The sequence below is a fragment of the Corythoichthys intestinalis genome, chromosome 16, assembly GCF_030265065.1.
Source record: "Corythoichthys intestinalis isolate RoL2023-P3 chromosome 16, ASM3026506v1, whole genome shotgun sequence".
NCBI classification, from domain to species: domain Eukaryota; kingdom Metazoa; phylum Chordata; class Actinopteri; order Syngnathiformes; family Syngnathidae; genus Corythoichthys; species Corythoichthys intestinalis.
In genome coordinates this window covers 25,356,970-25,380,909 of record NC_080410.1, presented here as the reverse complement: position 1 = coordinate 25,380,909, position 23,940 = coordinate 25,356,970, and the positions used below count along the sequence as shown (strand labels likewise).

General features: G+C 38.4%; 1 protein-coding gene across 6 annotated transcripts in view; it reads right to left on the bottom strand.

Annotated features, from left to right (window-relative positions):
* prkcab (protein kinase C, alpha, b) overlaps nt 1-23,940 on the bottom strand; it is a 256,689-nt gene that overhangs the window by 142,528 nt on the left and 90,221 nt on the right. For all 6 annotated transcript variants that reach the window (XM_057817538.1, XM_057817540.1, XM_057817542.1 and 3 more), the window contains one exon: nt 6,318-6,400. In XM_057817538.1, the coding sequence (XP_057673521.1) occupies nt 6,318-6,400 (83 nt within the window). The remainder of the gene's footprint in view (nt 1-6,317; nt 6,401-23,940) is intronic.

Below are 23,940 nucleotides of genomic sequence, written 5' to 3'. Positions count from 1 at the left end.
GATTCCTTAAAGGACATTTTTTAAAAATTCATACTTAGTATTAGGTTATACAGATTCCTCATAGTGTATATTTCCTAATACCTGTTTACCTTTTCAAACTAAGGTTAGATTTGGATTCAGCACCCCAAAATTAGATATGAACAGATGTTTGCATCAATGCAATATTTGTTTTTGTTGACTACACTCTCTGTAATATTTACTGTTGGAGGCTAAAATAACAGGATTTGGATTTTTTTTTTTTTTTTTGGTAAACAATGTCACTAAATGATCAGACGACTATCAAAACATTTGTCGAATAGTTGTCCTGCCATAACGATTCGTTACAGTACAACAGTGACATTTTTTTGCTGTTAGTAAAAATAGAAATTCCAGTGGAATTGGTACCCATTTTGATGCTATTTTTTTCTTGTTTTTTAAACCCACCCAAAATCAGAAAATGAAGGGATAATCTAACTACATTAAGTTTTGTTTGAATTGTGTGGCATATTTTAGCAGAAATTTTAAACCATTGCCACTGCTTACATACAGTATGTAGAAATTGCCAGGAGTTACTTAGTCTTGACTCCCTCCATATTCATGTATTCCACTAAATTCAAATCCAGAGGTGGGTAGTAACGCGTTACATGTACTCTGTTAAATTTACTTGAGTAACTTTGTGAGAAAAATGTACTTCAAAGAGTAGTTTTACTAAGCCATACTTTTAATTTTACTCGATTAGATATGTGAAGAAAAACACTACTCTTACTCGCTACTTTGGGCTACGCAAGAATCGTTACATTTTTCCTCTTTATTCTACACATTAGATTTTTTTTTTTTTTTTTTGCCAGTGATGCCTAGAGTAGCGCTAATAATTTCACCAATGAGACGTTGCAACTATAATCACATGACACCATAACACTAATCAGACGCAAGCTTGCCATTCTATGATCACGCCAGCCTGTTCAATCATGTGGCGTCTTTAAAGCACCATAAAAAATGAAGTACTGTATTTGACATAGAGCGCTGCCCTCAACATCAGTGCGGATTTAAACCTCTCTCCCAGTATTTTTTTGGCACGGATAAACACCATATGATCCTTTTAATTTCATAATATTCAAACTAGGAACTATTTTCGCCACTAGAGGGGCACTCATGCTCTTTGGACGAATAATGCTTCATTTCTGTCTTTTTTTTCTTTCTTTCTTGCCGGAATTCAATTTTTTTTTTTTTTTTTTGTATTCCTTTGGCTTGATGTGGTTATGTAATTGATTATTGCACAGTACCATTATAACAACAGTTCATATAGATTGCGCTGAGAGAAAATAAAAAAACATTGTTTAAAAAATTAAAAATCAAAATAAGCAGTTACTCATAATATTACTCATTACTTGAGTATTCTTTTCACTGGCTACTTTTTACTTGTATTTCAGGTATAATGTCTAGACCGCGAATATAAGACGACTCCCTCTTTTTCATTCTTATTTCAATGCAAAAAACACTGTCTTATATTCAGGCCAATACGGTATTACTCAAGTAAACTTTTTTTTTTTTTTTTACTATTCACGATGCTAGATGGCGCCAGATATCATTGAAGCGATGTTCTGTCATGACAGATCTCAACTACTCTTCCCATTCACGACGCTAGATGGCGCCAGATATCATTGAAGTGATGTTCTGTCATGACAGATCTCAGCTAATCTCAAGTTTAACCAGTTTGCATTGTTTTATTGCAATGTTTTTCCTTATTCAGATGTTTCGAGACTACAGTTACAGTTAGACTTTGATGGTTAATGCAGTTATTGCAAGTTTGTTGTTTTATCACAATAGATTGGTTTATTTACATTTCAAAAACCAGAAGCCATTCATTTACGAATTTGATTGCACTTTAGTTTATATATTTAAATGTTCAGATATTAAGATTTGAATGAGGCAAAATAACATGCTTTTTCTCTCAAATATATTGTTATAATCATTTGTTTTGGATGTACTGTAATTATTTTCTGTATAAAAATTAATTAGGTGTTCAAAAAGTCTTTTTTCAAACTTCAGTCTTGAAAAAGAGGGGGTCATCTTATAATCAGGGCCGTCTTATATTCGGGCCAATACAGTATTATTTTGAAGTAACGCTACTCTTACTTGGGTGAAATTTTTGGCTACACTACCCACCTCTGTTGAAATCATATTTTCCAATCATATGCCTAATAATTAGAGACCTACAGTATTCACAACTTTTCTCCAAATTGTCCAGCTTTGAAACGTCAGCCTCGTGATGCAAATGTGCTAACACATGCTTTAAAACACTGCGCGACCGTGTCGGTAATCAGGGCGAAAGACAGATGGTCGCAAAGAGGATTTTCCCAAGCGAGTAACGGCAACATGCAAAACGTAATCTCCCGCAGTGGCTGAGCCCAAATCTATCAGTGACATGAAGCCAGATCAAAAAGCGCAGATTTGTAAGAGACTCCAGCTGCGTGAAAGATGGCCGTCCTTTTTCGCACACGTGTAACCAGGTTGTGAAACACGTATTCTTTTTTTTTTCACTATGGGTGAGTCACCGTTTCGGAGTGGTCCTTGACAGATAATACCCCACTATTTACCACCTCCACTACACAATGTGCTGAATGAAAGCGCCTTGCACTCAAATGCTAATGCCAACATCTGTGTCCATCTGACATGCGAGCAGATCAAAGCATCTGCTGGACGTGCAGTTGAGAGACGGGTCAAGTTCTGGTTTCATAAATAAATAGAGAAAAAGTAACTTTAACGCGTAGGCTGCCAATGACGGTGTTAGACGTCCAACTTATTTAGGAATAGTACCTAATAATGTATATATTTTAATATTTGTATTAGGGCTGTCAAACGATTAAAATTTTTAATCGAGTTAATCACAGCTTAAAAATTAATTAATCGTAATTAATCGCAATTAAAACCATCTCTAAAATATGCCATATTTTTCTGTAAATTATTGTTGGAATGGAAAAATAAGACACAAGATGGACATAGACATTCAACATACTGTACATAAGTACTGTGCTTGTTTATTATAAAAATAAATCCACAAGATGGCATTAACATTATTAACATTCTTTCTGTTAAAGGGATCCACGGATAGAAAGACTTTTAGTTCTTAAAAGATAAATTTGAGTACAAGTTATAGTAATTTTATATGAAAACCCCTCGTAATGTCACATGGGCTCCCTGCCGTTCTTCCACAGTGTCTTTAACTACGTAAGGTATTGACTGAAATACACCACTAGGTGTCAATGGCGAGTTTTAAATTAATTAAAGATCTAGCCAAGGCAAAGTCTGAGTAAGTATTATGTGTATTTTGCATAGCTATTTTGATTGGGAATGCCAGTTCTCTTTGGATTGAGCACTTTTCTTTTTGTGAACATTATTTTTCTGAGTGATAGGAATATTATTTTTGTTGTGCTTTCACTAAATGATACTGTAGCGACTTAACTGTTCCGCCCAAATGCATGATGGGAAGTTGGGCAACCATGATTGTCAGTGGTGGCTGCAAATGGTATACAGTATGTTCTGTGCTGTGTTCAATTAAGCTCTTACGAAAAAAAAATGTTTCCTGTGAGAGATAGAAACATTTTTGTTATGCTTTCACCAAATGATACTGTAGCGACTTAACTGTTCGGCCCAAATGCATGATGGGAAGTTGAGCAACCATGACTGTCAGTGGTGGCTGCAAATGGTATACAGTATGTTCTGCGTTGTGTTCAATTAAGCGTGTTAAGAAAAAGATGATCTCCTTTCATTCTTCTCCAAGTCGTTCGCCACAATGCTTATATTTGTTGTGAATGATTTGCCAAAGCTTAAGTCAATAAAAGGCGCGGTCCAATGAATGCCTGTGTCCACTTGCATTTCTCTGCCTTTTCGCTCTTAATGTGCAAAAACGGCTTCATTGTAAACTGTTTGCGGCAACGCATGAACGGGTCATTCCGTGCATGCGTAAATTGCGTCAAATATTTTAACGTGATTCATTTAAAAAATTAATTACCGCCCGTTAACACGATAAATTTGACAGCCCTAATTTATATTTAACTCATTGGCTGCCATTGACGGCGCTTGACGTACATTCACTTTTAACTGGGAGGATTCGTTCATTCACCTCTCACAGTCAAAATAGATTGGACGTCAAGCTCCGTCAATGGGCGGTTTTTAAAAATTACTGTACATGCAATTTTTCTTTTATGAACAACCACAAAGATACTGTGAATACTCAACATACAGTATATTTTGCAGAGAAAGAGTTAATCTTGCACCGTGTGCCCAAAAAATGAGTTAATTAAAAAATTGTTTTTATTATTCATAAAACTTCTACCTCAGGGGTCGCCAACTGCCGGGCGCATTTGCTACCGGGCTGCACAGAAATAATATTTTTATTAACGACTGCATTCTGGCTGAATTAACTTTGGTCTGTGCCCATTAACACACCAATATCCCCGTCCACTCTAGATATAACACTACTGGATAGAATGTCGTCATAGAAATCCATTAATTGGACTACTAGCAGTACATCTTGTTTTGTATACTGTATCTATGTGCGCTTGTCCTCGATAATAACGTATGACGTAGGGCGCATCACATTTGTTCACGGAAATAATTAGCCCCCACACTAGAATGACTGAAAAACAGACGTCTTTGGACAGATTTAGTACAGGGAAAAGGGCATCTGACGAGCCAGAAGATGAGCCTACAACCTTGAAGAAAACAATATCTATGCTACTTCCCAATCACTACAGACCCACGAACTGTGAAGGAGTGGATTCGTGACCCGTTTGTGAATAAACAGTGTGATTCGAGCATGTCTGTGCAACAGGAGGATCAGCTTGTAGCGATCGCAAATGACGGCAACCTTAAACGTACTGTATATTTGAGACAACTCTACGGAGGTGCTGGATTAAAGTCATTCCGGAATATCCTGACATCGCTACGAGAGCACTGAAAACCGTGCTACAATTTCCAACATCGTACCTTTGTGAAGCGGGCTTCTCTCACTCTTCCATCACACCTACATAGGACCATCTCGTCTCAACGAAACAAGCTCAGGCCTCCCACTGATTCAGCGATTGAGTTATATTTTCCCTGCACTTAACACGACGGGGCTAAAAGCAAATGTTATTTTATATGTGCTGTATTTTTCTGCCACACATTGCCGGTGCTCTGACAAATTTTCGCATGCGGGTAACGTTAAAAACGGCCGCAAATGCAGCAATTCCAAAAATAACACAACAAACGTTCTTTAAAGAAAGAAATATTAACTTACATTTGATCATGGACGAACATGTAGAAAAGTTCTCCTCAGACACATCCTGTCATGTTAGCTGCACACAACAACTGCACGGCGCTCTCTCACTTAACAACTTCGCCGTGTTGTTAAGCATTAATTGACGCCATTTTCGTGTTGCACATGTATGTTTATGACGTAACTAGTTTTTTGGGTTTTTTTGCACTGCTGGATAACATTGAGAGTCCAACTGAATATAAAAGAGGGCCTTTTCACCGCCTCAAAAGCTTTGGGAGCAAAATTTTATAAGGGTGCAAAATTTGAAAGAACACCGGTCCGTGAAAAAAAGACCCAAATTACACCGGTCCGTTGTGCAAAAAAGGTTGGGGACCCCTGTTCTACTTCATACCTTGTTGAAAATAATTAGAAAGTGTTAGAAACCATCATGTGCTCCTAAATGTTTTATTTGCATCTGTAAAATTTAAGGTTAAAGGACACTGTGCTCCTAGTATAAACATGTTGGTCAAAAAAATTAAATAAAAAAATTAATTAAAAAGCTAATACATTAAAAAAAAAAAAAAAATTAAAATACCATAATAAAATTAATTGCATAAAAAAACTTATTGAAAACATATTTAAAAGTGTGTCTTGAGCGATGAGGTGTCTCCTTAGCATTTCGTGACAAACATTTAAATGAACTGCTGAAAAATGACATTACAATCAATCATTAGTTTTATCTCAATTATAGTTAATTTCACACTAAATAGGACTTTCAGCACTAACCCTGTTATATTCCCATGCAAAAACCAGCCTTGACTAACTTCCTAACTCAGACGTACTGTGGCTCTGCTTGACCTCCACCTCTTCATTAATGACCGCAGGGATAACTGAGAGCAGGGTCGAGCATCTTCTTTGTGAGCTCACACTCACGGGAGCTAATGTTTCCCCGGCGGGGGAGAAAAAGTACACACTTTTCCAGTTCTTTGGAACGGATCCATCTTTCGGACTTTGAAATAACGGCCCGTGATACACGACTTCAACGAGCATGGAAAAAAGTGAGCTGCGACTTCATTAGTGCAACATATTGATAACTTACGTCCGTGTCGGGGCCCTTGTCAGCTCCAGGACAAGAGAAGGTTACAAACTCGTGGCAGCGTTTGTGGACCACAAAACAGCACACTGGAAAGCAAAGAGAAAGAGACAGAGATTTACAACACAAAATGTTAAGTGTATTGAACAGCTTTATGTTCCATTCAATGAAGGAAACCTCAAAGTGTGTTTGCCTGTGAGCGCTTTGTAACGATGGAAGGGCTCAGTGGCACCCGCTGCTCGGTAGGGAAAGAAACTAGAGTGTCAGGAGTCAAGTCTCCAAACACAAGCAGCTACATTAGAAAAAAACACCATAAATAAGCTGGATTTTTCAATTGTCCTTTTTAATAAAGCAAGTGTCGCTAGGATGATTATTAAAGTCTCTGGTTCAACTCAGAACAACGAGTGAAATTGAAAAATGCCTACCATTGATGTGAATAAAACAAGATCACTGATTCGCTCATTTCGCTGTCAATCAAAAAGTGATTCAGCCACAGACAGATGACAGACAGAGGGTGCGTCTGGCCCAGACGCACAGAGTCTGATGGACGGGGAAAACCTCGCCTTTAGCCAATGACTCGTCTCGTTTCGATGTAGTGGAATAATGTACTCTCAATTCTGGAGACGCACCGCGTCCACACTGTTTAAAAGCGCAAATGACTAAAAAGAAAGCAGCATTGTAACCAGTGCTAAGAACAGGGATCCAGACTGACATTTTCTACTGGGAGCACATGGGCTCCTAACTTAAAATTTTAGGGGAGAATGCAGAAGATTCAGAGGCGCCCACTGTAAATCGATATTCTAGGTTTTCCTGTAATTTTCACTGTTTAACCGATAAATACTTTCATAATAAATGCATAAAACTACAAACTTATGAATCTATATTTTATACTCTATCAGTTTTGACATCAACCAGTATACTGCTTACAAATTAGGTTGACATGGGATTTTTTTTTTTTTTAGGGAGACCCAGCTGTAACATGGATGCGGATTGTCCCATTCATGACAAAAAAAATAATTACATTACTAGTATATATACTGTGTGTATATATATACAGTGCCTTGCAAAAGTATTCGGCCCCCTTGAATCTTGCAACCTTTCGCCACATTTCAGGCTTCAAACATAAAGATATGAAATTTAATTTTTTTTGTCAAGAATCAACAACAAGTGGGACACAATCGTGAAGTGGAACAACATTTATTGGATAATTTAAACTTTTTTAACAAATAAAAAACTGAAACGTGGGGCGTGCAATATTATTCGGCCCCTTTACTTTCAGTGCAGCAAACTCACTCCAGAAGTTCAGTGAGGATCTCTGAATGATCCAATGTTGTCCTAAATGACCGATGAAGATAAATAGAATCCACCTGTGTGTAATCAAGTCTCCGTATAAATGCACCTGCTCTGTGATAGTCTCAGGGTTCTGTTTAAAGTGCAGCGAGCATTATGAAAACCAAGGAACACACCAGGCAGGTCCGAGATACTGTTGTGGAGAAGTTTAAAGCCGGATTTGGATACAAAAATATTTCCCAAGCTTTAAACATCTCAAGGAGCACTGTGCAAGCCATCATATTGAAATGGAAGGAGCATCAGACCACTGCAAATCTACCAAGACCCGGCCGTCCTTCCAAACTTTCTTCTCAAACAAGGAGAAAACTGATCAGAGATGCAGCCAAGAGGCCCATGATCACTCTGGATGAACTGCAGAGATCTACAGCTGAGGTGGGAGAGTCTGTCCATAGGACAACAATCAGTCATACACTGCACAAATCTGGCCTTTATGGAAGAGTGGCAAGAAGAAAGCCATTTCTCAAAGATATCCATAAAAAGTCTCGTTTAAAGTTTGCCACAAGCCACCTGGGAGACACACCAAACATGTGGAAGAAGGTGCTCTGGTCAGATGAAACCAAAATTGAACTTTTTGGCCACAATGCAAAACGATATGTTTGGCGTAAAAGCAACACAGCTCATCACCCTGAACACACACTCTCCACTGTCAAACATGGTGGTGGCAGCATCATGGTTTGGGCCTACTTTTCTTCAGCAGGGACAGGGAAGATGGTTAAAATTGACGGGAAGATGGATGCAGCCAAATACACGAACATTCTGGAAGAAAACCTGTTGGTATCTGCACGAGACGTGAGACTGGAACGGAGATTTATCCTCCAACAGGACAATGATCCAAAACATAAAGCCAAATCTACAATGGAATGGTTAAAAAATAAACGTATCCAGGTGCAAGAATGGCCAAGTCAAAGTCCAGACCTGAATCCAATCGAGAATCTGTGGAAAGAGCTGAAGACTGCTGTTCACAAACACTCTCCATCCAACCTCACTGAGCTCGAGCTGTTTTGCAAGGAAGAATGGGCAAGAATGTCAGTCTCTTGATGTGCAAAACTGATAGAAACATACCCCAAGCGACTTGCAACTGTAATTGGAGCAAAAGGTGGCGCTACAAAGTATTAACGCAAGGGGGCCGAATAATATAGCACGCCCCACTTTTCAGTTTTTTATTTGTTAAAAACGTTTAAATTATCCAATAAATTTTGTTCTACTTCACGATTGTGTCCCACTTGTTGTTGATTCTTGACAAAAAATTAAAATTTTATATCTTTATGTTTGAAGCCTGAAATGTGGCGAAAGGTTGCAATGTTCAAGGGGGCCGAATACTTTTGCAAGGCACTGTATATTAGGGCTGTCAAACGATTAAAAATTTTAATCGAGTTAATTACAGCTTAAAAATTAATTAATCGTAATTAATCGCAATTAATCGCAATTCAAACCATCCATTAAATATGCCATATTTTTCTGTGAATTATATATATATTCTGTAAAATAAATTGTTGGAATGGAAAGATAAGACACAAGATGGATATATACATTCAACATACGGTACATAAGGACTGTAGTGGGCATTTCACTCTACTGTCATTTAAATCTGTCTATGCTGTCCTCACTCCGAAGCGTCTACTTTTTCCAAAGCTAGACTGCTAGTGAACGACGCCTTAATAATCAGACTTCTTCCTTTTTCATCTGATTTATTAACAAAATGGCCTCAAACCATTGTCCTCTTTAGACCGTCTTAAAACAACCAAAAAAAAGTACACAAGCATTGCATTAGCAACAACGTTAGCTTAGCACGCTATACAGGTTAACTAAACATAAACAAAAAGCGTCTCATACAAAAAATATAACATTTCGCTTACTAACATAATATGTACATTCTTTACAACAACCATACTTACGGACAAATCTTGTCCAAGGATCATATAAGCACAACAGAGACGTCGTGCAGCCATATTGAATTGGCAAGAAATCAATAAACCATGTCGCAAAGCGGCCACAAGAGTTCGCTGTTAGACAGCACAAAAAGCCTTGCTTTAAATTTACCAAAAGGCAGAATACTGTCTGAGCGGGACATGTGCGTGCGTTAATTGCGTCAAATATTTTAACGTGATTAATTAAAAAAAAATAATTACAGCGCGTTAACGCGTTAATTTTGACAGCCCTAATATATATATATACATATATACATACATGGCGGAAAACACATACAAGACAGAAAAAGCAGTTTCTGCTCTTGCACCCCTCTTTAAAAGAAACAGCTATATTTTAAGCTAAAAGAACTGTTGTGTTTGACAGAACAATATGTCTATATGCTGCACTAACAGATTCATGGCGCATTAAGCCCCCGAACTATTTTTAATTTGTCCGTCTTACCCTGGAAACCCCCCCGTTTACAGACGCTGCGCAACTGCTTTTGTTTCAATCCATCCATAAAATGTAGGTAATTAATTATATTCATTATTTAAAATATCTGTCATTTTTAGCTTAGAAACATTAATTGATGTCTAATATTTTGCTTAAAAAAAAAAAAAAAAAAACGACTTAAAAAAATTATTCATTTGCATATTTTAAATTTTTTAAAAAATTAGGTCACAATGAAAAAAATGGTGTTTGTAAAAAAGTCACGGATATCTACCTCATAACTATCGCTTAATTGTATTTTTGTTACTGTTGCATTTTCCCCGATATGTTAGATGACGAATAATCGATCCAAACAAAGAAAAATTGGAAAAAAAAAAAAAAAAGTTTAAAAAGGGTAAACATATGAAAAAGAAAATCTCGATCACTCCTTGATGTCTGCGATTTCTGCATCACGACCCTTGTTATATTACCATGTTTCACCCATAAAATCCCCCAAAGATCCAGCTTTGGCCATTCACAGCTGTGTCTTGACATTCAGTGATACATGCTACATGGAGTTTTTGGATCGAAACAAGGTAAGTACACGATAATATCTTGTTAAAGTCATGGTGTCTGTAATTCTGCTCTCGCGTGCTCTCACCTCCAGATAGGGTTTTGCTGTTCAAGATTTTTTTTTTTTAAATTGCCCTCCTGTTCAAAAATTTTCTTCCCTCAGAAAATTGAGATTTTAAGCTTTCCAGTGATGTATCACACATGCATATCGGACAATTTTGAAATTTGGCCAAATTGGGGGTCTCAGAGCGGAACTTCAAGTCACTTGATTAAGGGTGTAACGGTACATGTATTTGTATTGAACCATTTCGGTACGTGGTGCTCAGTTCGGAACGGTGGCGTACTGAATTACTGAGTTTCTGAAGTAATGTAACCCTTACTTTTCACGGCTGTGAGTCGATCGGGTTACAGTTTCTTTGTGTATTATATTTACTCCGTCTTCTCTCCTATGATGAGGACCAACACGGTAGGACAGTATAACCCAGAAATGTCAACGGCACGACAACGTGGCTGCGGCGAGAACGCAATGAAACGCGGGCGTTAAAGTCGATCAGCCAATGCACACCAGTCGCAGTGCGGCCGCGTGTTAGACGTGTCCCAGAAGCGGCTCAACACGACGCATGCGAAAAGAACGGCAGAGTTTATCGTTTGACGCGAGACGCGACCCTCCTGCGTCAATACTACTACCGGTAGCTAGGATCGGGCAGACCGGAAGTCACTCGTGTAAAAATACGGTGGATCCAGTCGATTTTCAAACTAATATGCAACCGTAACCCACTTTTTGAGTCCATCAGATCTCTTGAGTGGTAGATCGGGGCACAGTTGACTTGTCTTTGTTGATTTACTGCTGTCTTCTCTGCTATAATAATAACCAACACGGCCCCGTATTCAATACAAAACCCTTCAACCATAACAAAACAAGTAGGAACTAATATTCACATAGGAACTAAAGTTATACAACATAAAATATACAATATAAATGAATACTACAACACATTAGTAAAGTATAAACACATAATAAAATAAATAATAGCCCATTTAAATAAAATAAATTGAAATGAGCTAAAACACCTGTAATTGAATAATAAGAATTATACACAGATCCTGCTGACACAATTAAATTTATTAATTTCTGTGTGGCGCTTTAACGTGAGAAAATCCACCAATAAAGCTTCTGAAAATCGTTCATAAGAAAAAAAAATTATTCATTGAGGCATTTCATTTATAAAATACATGTTAAAATCTTTGTCATTGGGATTGCTTTTCTCGTTCGCACAGGACTTCTTTTTTCTTCTTTCTTTCTTTCAGAAAGAAAGCTGACAAATATGCGGGGTCTTAAAGGCAAATTGTTGTTGGATTATCTTTAAATAACTGCTACTTTTTGAGCAGAATTCTAGCTTTGTATAGGCTAATGTTCCTATTGTTGAAAGCACAAAGGTGTGTAATAAACAACTAGCACATTTATATTTTGCATTTTGTTTTCTTACTGTACCGAAAATGAACCGAACCGTGACCTCAAAACCGAGGTACGTACCGAACCACAACAACATATTTTAAAATGTGATTCCATGAGAGCCATACAGTGTGTGCATGTCATATTCTATGTTCTGTTGCCAGCTTGTCCAAGTAAGTTTTGTGAGCACTGTTTCTTTCGTGAACGCATTTGAATGCAATACACGGGATAGGGAGCGTGGTAACGCTCTGCTTTTGCAAGCAGTGGCAGAGTTGCGATTGAAATCTTGAGAAAACGACAAAAGTCTAACATTGTTACTTAGGATGTTACAATCATTGAGCAGTTGCGCACTCAACACTTGGCAAATATCAAATAATAACACGGTGTGGCGCCCCGTATATTTTCTGGAAGCGCCAACCACAACCAGAGACGACCACGGGGGACGTGTGCGTAAATGTGGCCGAGCAGGCAGAGCCTCTCGGAGCGGCCGTTTTGTGAGTCTCGCTCTCCTGTAAGTGGCCCGGAAGTCCTTTTCTTCTGTTGTATTTTCCTTTGGCAAACCAGCTCGTTACATTACTGCTAACTGGTCGGTTTAACCGTGGAGTTTGTCAGCAAAAAAAAAAAAAAAAAACAACACCAAAAAAAATGGGATCTTTCTGGTCGCGCATGTGCAAGTAGATTAAAAAAATACTTGCACTGATTCTAATTTTAGTCGCAAAATGCCCCCATGGGGAATGTCTGTAGGCCTGAAGAAGCTATTTTTTAAACAAAAGTTGAGCGCGTTGTAGTGCATATTTATTCAATGAGATGTACACACAACAGCAGATCACCATTTTTTTTTTTACATTTTGGGGGAAGCTGAGCTTTATTTGCAGTGTAAAGCTAGGTTCATACCGCAGGTCTTGATGCACAAATCCGATTTTTTGTCTTATCTGTGTTTTTGGCGTGCCCGTTCAGACTGCCTTTGTCCATTGAGCCCGTTCAAGTATTACGCATGCGCACTAGTTCGCAGTCTGGCACGCGCTGAGCAAGAAGACCGGCATGTGCAGAAGCATCAAAACAAATGGCTACACATGCTGGCTGTCATCCGTCATTCCAGGGTTTGATTTCCAAAAAGAAGACACAAATAACAGACATAAATAATCCTCGTTTAGTCTTATTGTGTTGTTATTGGTAGCTTTGGCACATGACCCGTGATGTCATACGTAAACAAGGAAGTGAATGACCTGTACACAGTTGAACAGTCTGGTAGTAAAAGTTGGCGCATCAACCCACACTGATCGTGTGTGTGCGTTTTCAATGCACTACACGACATAACACTTATATTCAAAGTTTATATGGATCGATAGCAGGCACGCACTGTTAGCGCATGACACACACACATACGGACAGTTTGCCTCGACTCTAGGCCGTATAAGCAATCTTGAAATATTGTTCATATTGAGCAGAGAGAAAACCGACCATTCTCAGGCTTATCTTCAACCCATTTTATTGTTTAATGACTATTGTCAAGCCCGACCATTCCCTAAGAGTCGTGTTCAAGGCAAGCTAGGTGCTAACGCACAGCTGCACCGCAACTGTAGCGTCTCTCTCGCTCTTTGATGATGTAATTGCTGCATGAATTCCGATTTGGGAGACTTGACAGTTCAGACCGCCATTCTGGAAAAATGTGGCCCAGATCCGATGTAAACCACATACGAAAGTGACCCAGATCGGATTTGAAATGGTTCACTTCTATGCGACTTGTCCCATTCAGACCGTCAAATTAATTCTTCACTCGAGTCGGAAAAACACAAAAAAATCGAATTCGTGCATTAAGACCTGCAGTATGAACCTAGCCAAGAGCAATCGCCTCTGGTAGACAGAATTAGTGTTTTGGTGCAATCGTAAGGACTCATAAAAGAATCATGTTGAAGTTAGTGTTTATTTAGACAAAAATGTTGCTTTAGCACCATTTTGTTGCCAGGGAATATTTTGACGTTGGTCAAGAGGCTTCATTTAAACACTGTCTCAAAGCATCTTGGTACAATGAAACAACGAAAGGAGTTAGTTGAGGAGCTTCATTTACTGAAAAGTAGCTGGTTGTGTTTTCATAGCACACGCTATAAGAGCAGTAATAAAATACATTTTTCCCTTCTCTCTCATATTTTTCCAAGGAGATCGTCAAGTTTTTCAACTGACAAAACAATTTTACTACGGCACAGCTCAGCCTAGTTTGTTAATCTACATGAGTGGTTTACTGAAGAAATGGCGGCATTTTGTTAAAAGCAACCTATATTCTTCTGGTGATTAATAGAGAACGTAAACAGATAGAATTGAACGGTTTTTTTTTTTTACTTGTGAAAAAAAAATCAATTCTTTCATGTCTATACTCAGATTCAGTGAATTGTGGATTGCAATATTCAGCGAGCCTTGAAAAATTTGTCAAAATGATAAAAAAGTTGATAAGAGTTGTGCGCTCTGAAAAAAGGTTGGCCTTAACTCTACTCTTAACTCGAAATTTTACTTGTAAATAAGGCGTAATAAAAAAACGATAGTTTATTTTCAAGGCGTATGTGTGCGTTTGAATGAAAGTCATTCACGCTCACGCACGTTATCACACCCACACGCACAATCCCACACACAAAATGTCAACGCCGTCACCGATCGTGGCTTCTGCAGACGTCGGCGTTGTTGGCTCGGCGTGTCAGTCGGGGCGGCACGGCAGACAGGACACCTGACGTCATTTTTATGAAAAGCCAACGCGTGGACATCTGTGACAACAAGAACACACACTCGCTCTGTCTGCCTGTATTCTTTAGCTTGGAATCGTTCTTTCCTTTCTCACACAATCTGTCTGCTTCGCTTGGTGTCCAGATGCGAGGAAGCTCGGTCACGTGAGTTTTAGGGCAAAGTCACATTGCCTCTCTGTTTGCCCACTCAAAAGTAGCAGCAGGAAGTGTTGTTATGCATAACTTCCTTCTAATGAGCATTTTCTAAAATAACGAATGCTCGCACAAGGCCAGTTCAGAAGCTAATACTCTTCTGAATTTCCCATCGGATTGGAGGACACATTAATCTCTTTCACTTTTAAAGAGGAAGTGTGAGGGAGACGGGAGGGATGAAAAGCTCAGCAAAAATAGTTACCCAGGCGCTTGTCATTTTAATGATAAACCGTGCCACCAAAATAAACTGTAGATGCAAGCTGGATTTAGCCAAGAAGCAAGTGGAGCAAACAAGCTTGAGGAGGATAAAGAGGACACAAGGCCCAAATAACAAACAGTGTGAATAGCGAAAAATTAACTTGGACATTAATAAATTTGGCATGAAACTTTCGTTAATTTAGTCTTTGAGAAAACAAGGATTTTTTTTTAGGCCGATGCTTATACATATAGCGGAAAACACACACAAGGTTGAAAAAGCAGTTTCCGCCTTTTAAATAAATTACTGTATTTTAAGTGAAGGAATTCGGCACGCCCCCGCCCAGCCGCGGAAACACCGCCAGCCTAACGAAGTGCCGCTCCGCTGACACCGCTCCCGCAAGCCAACCGGTGGGGGCCAACATTCCGCGCGTTCACTCCCATGTTAACCATTTGTACTGACTCCATGTTCCAAATGTTTGAAGAAAGCTCACCAAAAACAGGTTGACAATTTATTCATCGACAATGGTCAAAAAAACAAGGCAAAACAGACGACGGAGGAACAATGCTGGATCCAAGACAAGGCTACATAAAAACGTTTCCGAGCAGCGAACCGTTTGTTATCTCAGTGTCCAGTCTTTTTGAAAGCTGCAGTGGAGTGGGTCGGGCCGAAAGTGTGGCTGTGTGTTGTCTTGGGATCATCCCTCTGTGGCCAGTTTTGGGTGGTTAGGTTCGTGCGTCATCCTTTGTGGCTGGGACGTGGTTGCCACAGTGACCGACGCCGTTCTTGACGTCCCAAGCGTCCGTTATCAACTTTCTATCCTGGTTGGGCGGCCGATGCTACTTGTTTTAGAACAGAGCGCCCTGCTCTTTGTCCTTGGAGTGGCCGGGAGAACTGATTGCGAGAGTTGGTGGGTCAATCTTGCGCCACGAGCAAGATTGACCCACCAACTCTCGCAATCAGTTCCCCCAGCACACGTTGGGCTTCTGTGATAAGATGGCGTTGTGTATGTATTCCGCTTCTTTTCATTAAACTATGGTGTAAATGCTATTTATTTTATATTAGGTGTGTTAGAGTAGTACAAACAGTCCTACAGTACATATGAGAAAAGATACTATTCCCTGATTGATGATATTAAGTGTGTTAGAGTAATGCAAACAGTTATTTGATGTGTGCTAGAAAGGTAACTATTCCCTTCATAAGTCAAAATAGTGGAACTTCAAGCCACCTGAGTGTTTTCCGCCATATGCTAATGTTCGCTGATGCTGATGCTAATGCTAATGCTTGTTTTATTTGCCTCTGTTTTGATACATTTGCTTGTTTGTTTTTGTCCTATGTACCGTTGTTTGATTGTCTTAGTATGTTTATATTTTTATATTTCAATATTCCCTGCTTCTATGTTGACGTACAACACTTTGTATTTCTCTGTTGCTCATAAAACAACTTTGAATTGACATTTGGCAAAACAGACACGACACATTCTGACACATGATTAATTTGCCATGCTTAAAGCAATAAAGATTTGAACAAAAACAAAATAATGAACTGTTTTGCAATAATTTCTTGAACTTGAAGATAGGCCTGAATGATATTGGAAAAAGCTATCATTGCGATTTTGGTGGGATTTGTAATATATTAAAATATTAAAACTAGAGGTGGGAATCTTTTGGCACCTAACGATTCGATTACAATTCAGAGGCTCCGATTCGATTACAAATTGATTATTGATCTTACCAACCTCCCCCCTCCCCCCCGCTTTTAATGTTTTGTACATTACTTTCAAAGTTGTTCAAAAAATCCTCTCAGGCTAAATCAAACTAATATTTCAGTATCAAGTTAACAGTTAAAAACAGTAAACAAAACACTCAAGTCCCATTCTGTATCAGCAGCTTTAAACTACATTCAATTAATTTAATGATGTGAATCAACCGTTGAAGTTGTTAAAATTGGTCCCGTTATTCCATAATTTCCCTTCTGTCTACTTTCGACATGCCAAAGTTTTAAAACCGTTTCATTTTTTAAAGTTAGATTCAAGTCAAGATTTTGCCAATTTAGGAGTATTTTAGTTAAAAAGTTAATTAGGTTCGTTAGAACAGAGCTTTCTAGAGAAGTTTACTGCTTTAATATGGCGGCTGTTTACAACGCGGCAACTACTAAACAGCAAGTTTGTCATTTTGCATCTAGTTCTCTTTACATGTTCTAACGCCGCCGTCGTCTGTCATTTTGCATCTAGTTCTACATGTATGTAATATCGACTATAGCCGTATGTGGCTGTATGTTTGTAGCAACTAGCAACTGGGTGTTATTTGAAGCAGCTGTCGGCCGCAGTCAGGTATTATTGGGTTTTTTTCATCAAGCGGCATGAGTTGAACATGATATTTACTCTCGGTCCGGTCCTCATTGCATCCTGAAGACCGCGCTGACTGTGTTTTACTTCTGCTTTACCTAGTATAATTTAATAATCGGAATTTGGATGTTTGTGAATCGTTCCCGAATGTTCCACGGCCGAATCGCGAATAATCTAAGAATCGGAAATTTCGCACGCCTCTAAATAAAACTACAAGAATTTTCACCAGTTAATTTTCACCACTTACTTTTTGCATTGGTTGCACTGGTGTGCCTAAGGCTACATCTATACGAGGACAGACAATTTTCTCCAGGGTATGTTGGAGACTATTTTTATACCTGTCCACACTTACTTTAAGGTGCATGCTCGATTGTTTACGATGCCGTCATGCCGCATTAAAAATGGTGATGGCATGACGTCACTTCCCTAGTATCCGACAGCAGTCCATAGCGGGTAATATTACCCGGCTACATTATCCGTCTAACAACTAATCTGGATAATAATAATGCTTAAAATCTCAATTTTCTGGGGGAAGAAAAAATTTTAACAGAAGGGCATTTTTTTTTTTTTTTTAATGTTTTTTAAACAGCAAAACCCTATCTGGAGGTGAGAGCACGCGAGAGCAGAATTACAGACGCCATGACTTTAACAAGATATTATCGTGTACTTACCTTGTTTCGATCCAAAAACTTCATGTAGCATGTATCACTGAGTGTCAAGACACAGCTGTGAATGGCCACAGCTTGATTTTGGGGGAATTTTATGGGTGAAACATGGTAATATAACAAGGGTCGCGATGCAGAAATCGCAGACATCACGGAGTGGTCGATATTTTCTTTTTCATATATTTTCCCATTAAAAGTTTTTTTTTTTTTCAATTTTTCTTTGTTTGGATCAATTATTTATCATCCAACATATCGGAGAAAATGCGACAATAACAAAAAAAAAATACAATTCAGCGACAGTTATGAAGTAGATATCTATAGACTTTTTTTTACAGACGCCATTTTTTTTTCAATGTCAAATAATTTGTTCAAAAGTTTAAAATATGTAAGTGAAAAAATGTTTTAAGTGTTTTTTTTTTTAAACGAAATATGAGACATCAATTAATTATTCTAAGCTAAAAACGACAGACATTTTGAATAATAAATATAATTAATTACCTTCATTTTATGGCTGGGTTGAAACAAAAGCAGTTGCGCGACGTCTGTAAACGGGGGTTCTCAGGGTAAAACGGACAAATTAAAAATAGTACGGGGGCTTAATTCGCCACGCATCTGCTATGGCAGCATATAAACATATTGTTTTATCAAACACAACAGTTGTTTTGGCTTAAAATACAGCACTTTCTTTTAAAGAGGAGTGCAAAAGCAGAAACTGCTTTTTCAGTCTTGTCTGTGTTTTCCGCCATATATATATATATATCGCACGTCCTTGCAATGTAAGCATCTTTCCATCGCGATAACGATGTTCAAACGATATATCGTTCAGGCCTAGGGTATATACAGTAAAACAACTTTGAAAATTTAAGGCATGTTGGTACTCACAGAACAACCTTACTTGATTGTTTTTGAATTTGTATTTTATACACCCGTCCCTAACCCAAAACACATAAAATTGGACAACATACAAAATAGTATGTAAAAATAATGAATAAATCAAACTAGCCATAACTTCATATAAAGTACTTCATAATAATTTCAGCGCCATTGACGGCAATAGAAGTCCAAACCAGGCAGCAATCATTCGCTGTCATCCTCTCCCAGTCTAAATGGATTGAACAGCAATCGCCGTCAATAGCAGCCAATGTATTAAACCAAATAATAATTGGAAATTGAGCTATTTACATAAACGTTATTGCACCCTTTGCGATCCACATGCTCCCACCAAATGTGATTTTTGTGCTCCTTAAGGCTAACAACAGATGGAAGATGGTTTAATGTATGAGCACACTCCCACAAGCAGCCCTTTTAATTCTTCTGTTGAATCAAACAGAAAAAAAAAACAGATCACAACCTCATTTTAATCCTCGAGAAAAAGCAGGGTGTTTTTTCCCCCCTAGTTCTTCAGGGAAGGCTTTACAGCAAAGATCTAGCTCGTGAGCAAAATTAAGAAAAGCATTTGCAATTAGGAGCAAAGGAGACAAGCATGAATCATCCTCGCTTTTGTTATGGCGTTTAAAGAAAGATGAGAATTCATTGTCACTGATCAGGTTTTCTCTTGTGCCCACTGCCGTGGTACAATATATGAATCAGTGCCTCTGACGACATCTACATTTCCATCTCGCGATCAATCAAGCGCTTAAAACACACGCACACACACTCGCAGATTTGACACTCGCGACTGGGATGTAATTATGGCTGACCCAAAAATTGCTGAATTCGGAAAGTCTGAGGTCTGATGTTTTTTGGAAAACTGCAGAGTAGCGAAGGGAAAATTACTAACATCACAACGGGACTAGTCATTTGACAAAATGTCCTTGAATGACCAATTACTGTGATATCTCCAGTAAAATACACACTCACGTATAATACGTGCTCTTTAAAGGCTGCTTTTGCTAGCTACAATCTGTGCTTATTCGGCAACAATAATCCACTTTCCACTTCATCATATGCAACCCCTTAGAAACAATCTTGTTTATTGAATTTTGAAAAACCACAGAATTTCCTTTATATGATGAGTAATAGTGGAGAAAAATGTCAATAAAAGTCACTATTTACAGGATGTGGCTACCTGGCAATGGGGGTAAAAGAATCTGCAAAGAAATATAAAAAAAAAAACGAGATTAGTTTAACCTTTTATTCACACAGCATGTGAATATTGACATAAAATTTGTGTTCTGCTGGAAAACAACTACTAGTCAATATTTGAAACAGCAGACCCAAAATTACAACCATACAAAATCAATAATAAATGCAGAAAAATAAAAGGAGGTTGTTGGATCAGGGGTGTCATCATTGAATTTCATTTTTAATATGTACCAATCAATTTATTTACTTGTTATCATTTTTTTATTTAAATGACAAATGTCAGTCTAGGAAACCCTTTAAAATCTTCTGTTGCTTTAAATGTAATAGGAATTCATCACTGTCAGTGACGCTAAAAAATGCTCATGTCATGCCGAATTATGTTCTTTTATTTGCCAAAAATGCTTTGAGGTTATCCCCACAAGTTTCATTTCATTTCAAGTTTTATGGCACCGTGATGTCAGCATAGTCTAAGCATTCTGGCGCAGTGCAGACACCAAGTAAGCAGGGAAAGCCTTTTCTTGGCCAACCTTGCTAGGTCATTTAGATTTGGAGTGAGGACTGTCGGAATCATTTGAGGACAACTGATGGCTGGCATTACCAAGTGGTTATGTTTTAGTGCTAGGGCTGGGCGATATATTCTTAAGTACTTATCACAGTAAAATGAGCACATTTATCTCGATAACGATAAATGACGATAAATTCTCCCAAGCGGACTCTTATTTGCCTGGTATACCAGACTCACCGCTGTTCCAGCGGCGACCTGGCGGATCAAATTCCGAGGGTGGAGCAAGCCACAGCAAACAGACAGCAGAGTGGACTAATCAGCGACGGGCGTTGTTAAAGCGGCAGACAAGTAATTAGCGTGAGCGGAGAATGGAGACGTCTATTCAACATGGCTAGCACGAGCCATGTTGACTGTTGTCAATGACTTGTGTCGATGTGTTTTTGGTAATTTAAAACTGGTTTTACCGCGGATTGGAACATATTTTCGGCTCTCCCGTTCGCCATCTGTGTTGTTGTAGAGACGACTTTCGGCGCGCAAGAGTGACGTTACTCGTTAAGAAAATGTCACGCAAATAAACAAATCTGATTGGACGGTTGATTTTGTACTTGTTCGAGAGGCCGTTAATGGGCTGGGTTCCAGACTATTTCTCACAGTGTTTGAAAAATACAGGGAGAATAGTCTGGCGGTGCCAGGCAAGACTCTTATATAATTTGAAAATCTGAATCAATGCATGAAATACAAATTATCCGTTTTTTTTGTTGATTTATTTTCCAGCTTTCAATTTAAAATATTTAACAATTGTACATGCAGGGTAAACATTAAGTGTATAAATATATCTTGTAAACGATAAGCATTCAAGTATAAACATTTATAACAGCTTGTATGATTTGAACAATGTACAGTGGTACCTCTACATTCGAAGTTAATTCGTTCCAGGATCTTGTTTGTAAGTCAAAATGGTCGTATGTCAAGCAGGATTTCCCCTTAAGAATACTTTCATAATTCAATTAATTCGTTCCGCGGCCCAAAAACCTACACTAAATCCTTAATAAATACTGTTGTTACAATTGCAAATAGCAATTACAAAGAGCAAAACAAATCAATCATGTATAAAAAATGGAATAATAATAATGTAACAGTATAATAACAATAATAATAATAATAATAGTATCTTTATTAATGTAGCGAATCTGGTTCTAATGTGACGAACGTTTTTGTTGCATGCTGGGCTGTCGTGATGGTGAGAGAAAGTGCGCGGTTTTATTTTACTTCCTATTTTAATGTTTTGATGCTGTAGTTGATGTTGATGGAACAAATGATTAGAAACCTGACAAAGCTGGCAATTTCCTTGCTGATATTACCACAATTATAATTGCCACCTTAACTTATAAAGACTGGCAAACGGAGGAGGACCGTCACAGACCGTGTATGGATGTATTGTTGAGCGAGCCATATCACAGATGTGCACATCGCACTCTTATTTTTCCATCATATCTATCTTCATGTCAATGGTAACGGTAAGTATCACCTTTTTCCTTTTTTGTCACAACCTGCACTAACATTGTTGGAACCCATGTTGATTTCTCTCACAAGAAAATCTGCCATGCGTCCGTCTTGCGGGAAAACAAAGAAACTGCAGTGCTGTCATAGATCTTAGATCGTATTTAGAGCATTTTGTCGGATGAAGAAACAAATGGCGAGTCAAATTTTACGTCAGATGTCGAAGCAGTTGTGTGTCGAAGCGATCATATGTCGAGGTATCACAATACAAGATTATAAATATCAATATCGCCACTGTGCAAAAATGTTATTGTAACACAAAGGACTTACGGCAAGAGGGGCTTGAACAGTTCACTTCAAACAGAGGATCGAGTATCAGATAACTTATTGTTAATGGCTGTTGTGACATGATTACTCAACACGTTTTCACTTCAAGGTTTCAAGTTTTTTTCCCAGAGCTTTTTCTGAAATACTCGCACGCACAAATGCACCACCGTCACCCCCCCACACACATACACACACACACACAGTAAGCTATACTGCTGTAACTCTTATGCCAATGAAACATTTAAGGTTTTATGATGGCAGTAATGACACAGAATAAAACAAGCACATACAGAAAAACAGCTGTGACCATTAAACGGTCATATTATAGGCTGCATTGTTGGATTATACTTTATGCTGAATGCTGTACCATCATAACAACTATCAGAGAAATGACACACACACACACACACACTGATTGTTATATGCAGTCCGCGCCCAATCCACTCATTAAGTTCAGCTGCTTCGAAAAGATTAGAGCCGCTGTCACAGGCAGTGATGGCAACTTCGTCCTTCTTGAATCCAAAATTTTTCCAGACATCCGACGTAGAGTTCTTTCTTGGCACAAAAACCACACTGTGAGTGTTGACTAATGCTATATTCATAATGTCAGTGGCCTGGCTACCAGTAGCCCTTTCACTATTATCCGACTCCATCACATTCTCTTGTAGGGTTAGCCGCTAGCATTAGCGTACCAGGCTTCTGTTTGTTTGATTTCCTGATAGCCACGTGACTTCACAAGTAAGCACACTGGCTCCTTTCTTAAAGGGGGAAAGAGCATAGCCGAATAACACATAGTCAAACTGGTCCGAAAAGACTATTTTTTTCGTTTTATTAAAAAAACGAATTTGCCGACATGGTGAAAATTACGTCGTTTATCATGAACCATCTAAGTAACGGTAAATTTTCGGCAAACCACCCGGCTCTATTTAGTGGATGTCCAACCCATTTTGACTGGGAGAGGCTGTCACTGAATTATGGGCAGTGAAGGAGTTAAAAAACAAAAAGATAAAGTTTTATTTTGGAATAGCATGTCACCGACTGCTTGACGTTGCTAACGAGTTGAATTTTCTGCTTGTACTATACAAAAAGCTGAGTCACCTAAGAGGTTAAGCACTAATTAAATGTTGAATTTAACAAGCAAGCACATCTTTTTAGCTGCATATTTATTTATTTATTTTAAATGTGTCACTAAAGGAGACATTTGTTAAATTTTCTTTTTTCCTGAGTCTGAGTAAGGATGCAACAAACGATTATTTTCATAGTCAACTAATCCGAGGACGTTCCCTCATGTCAGTCGTTCTAACTCATTTATCATAACACATATGAGTGATTTTCATATGTGCCACTGTTGGACCTATTCAAATTAT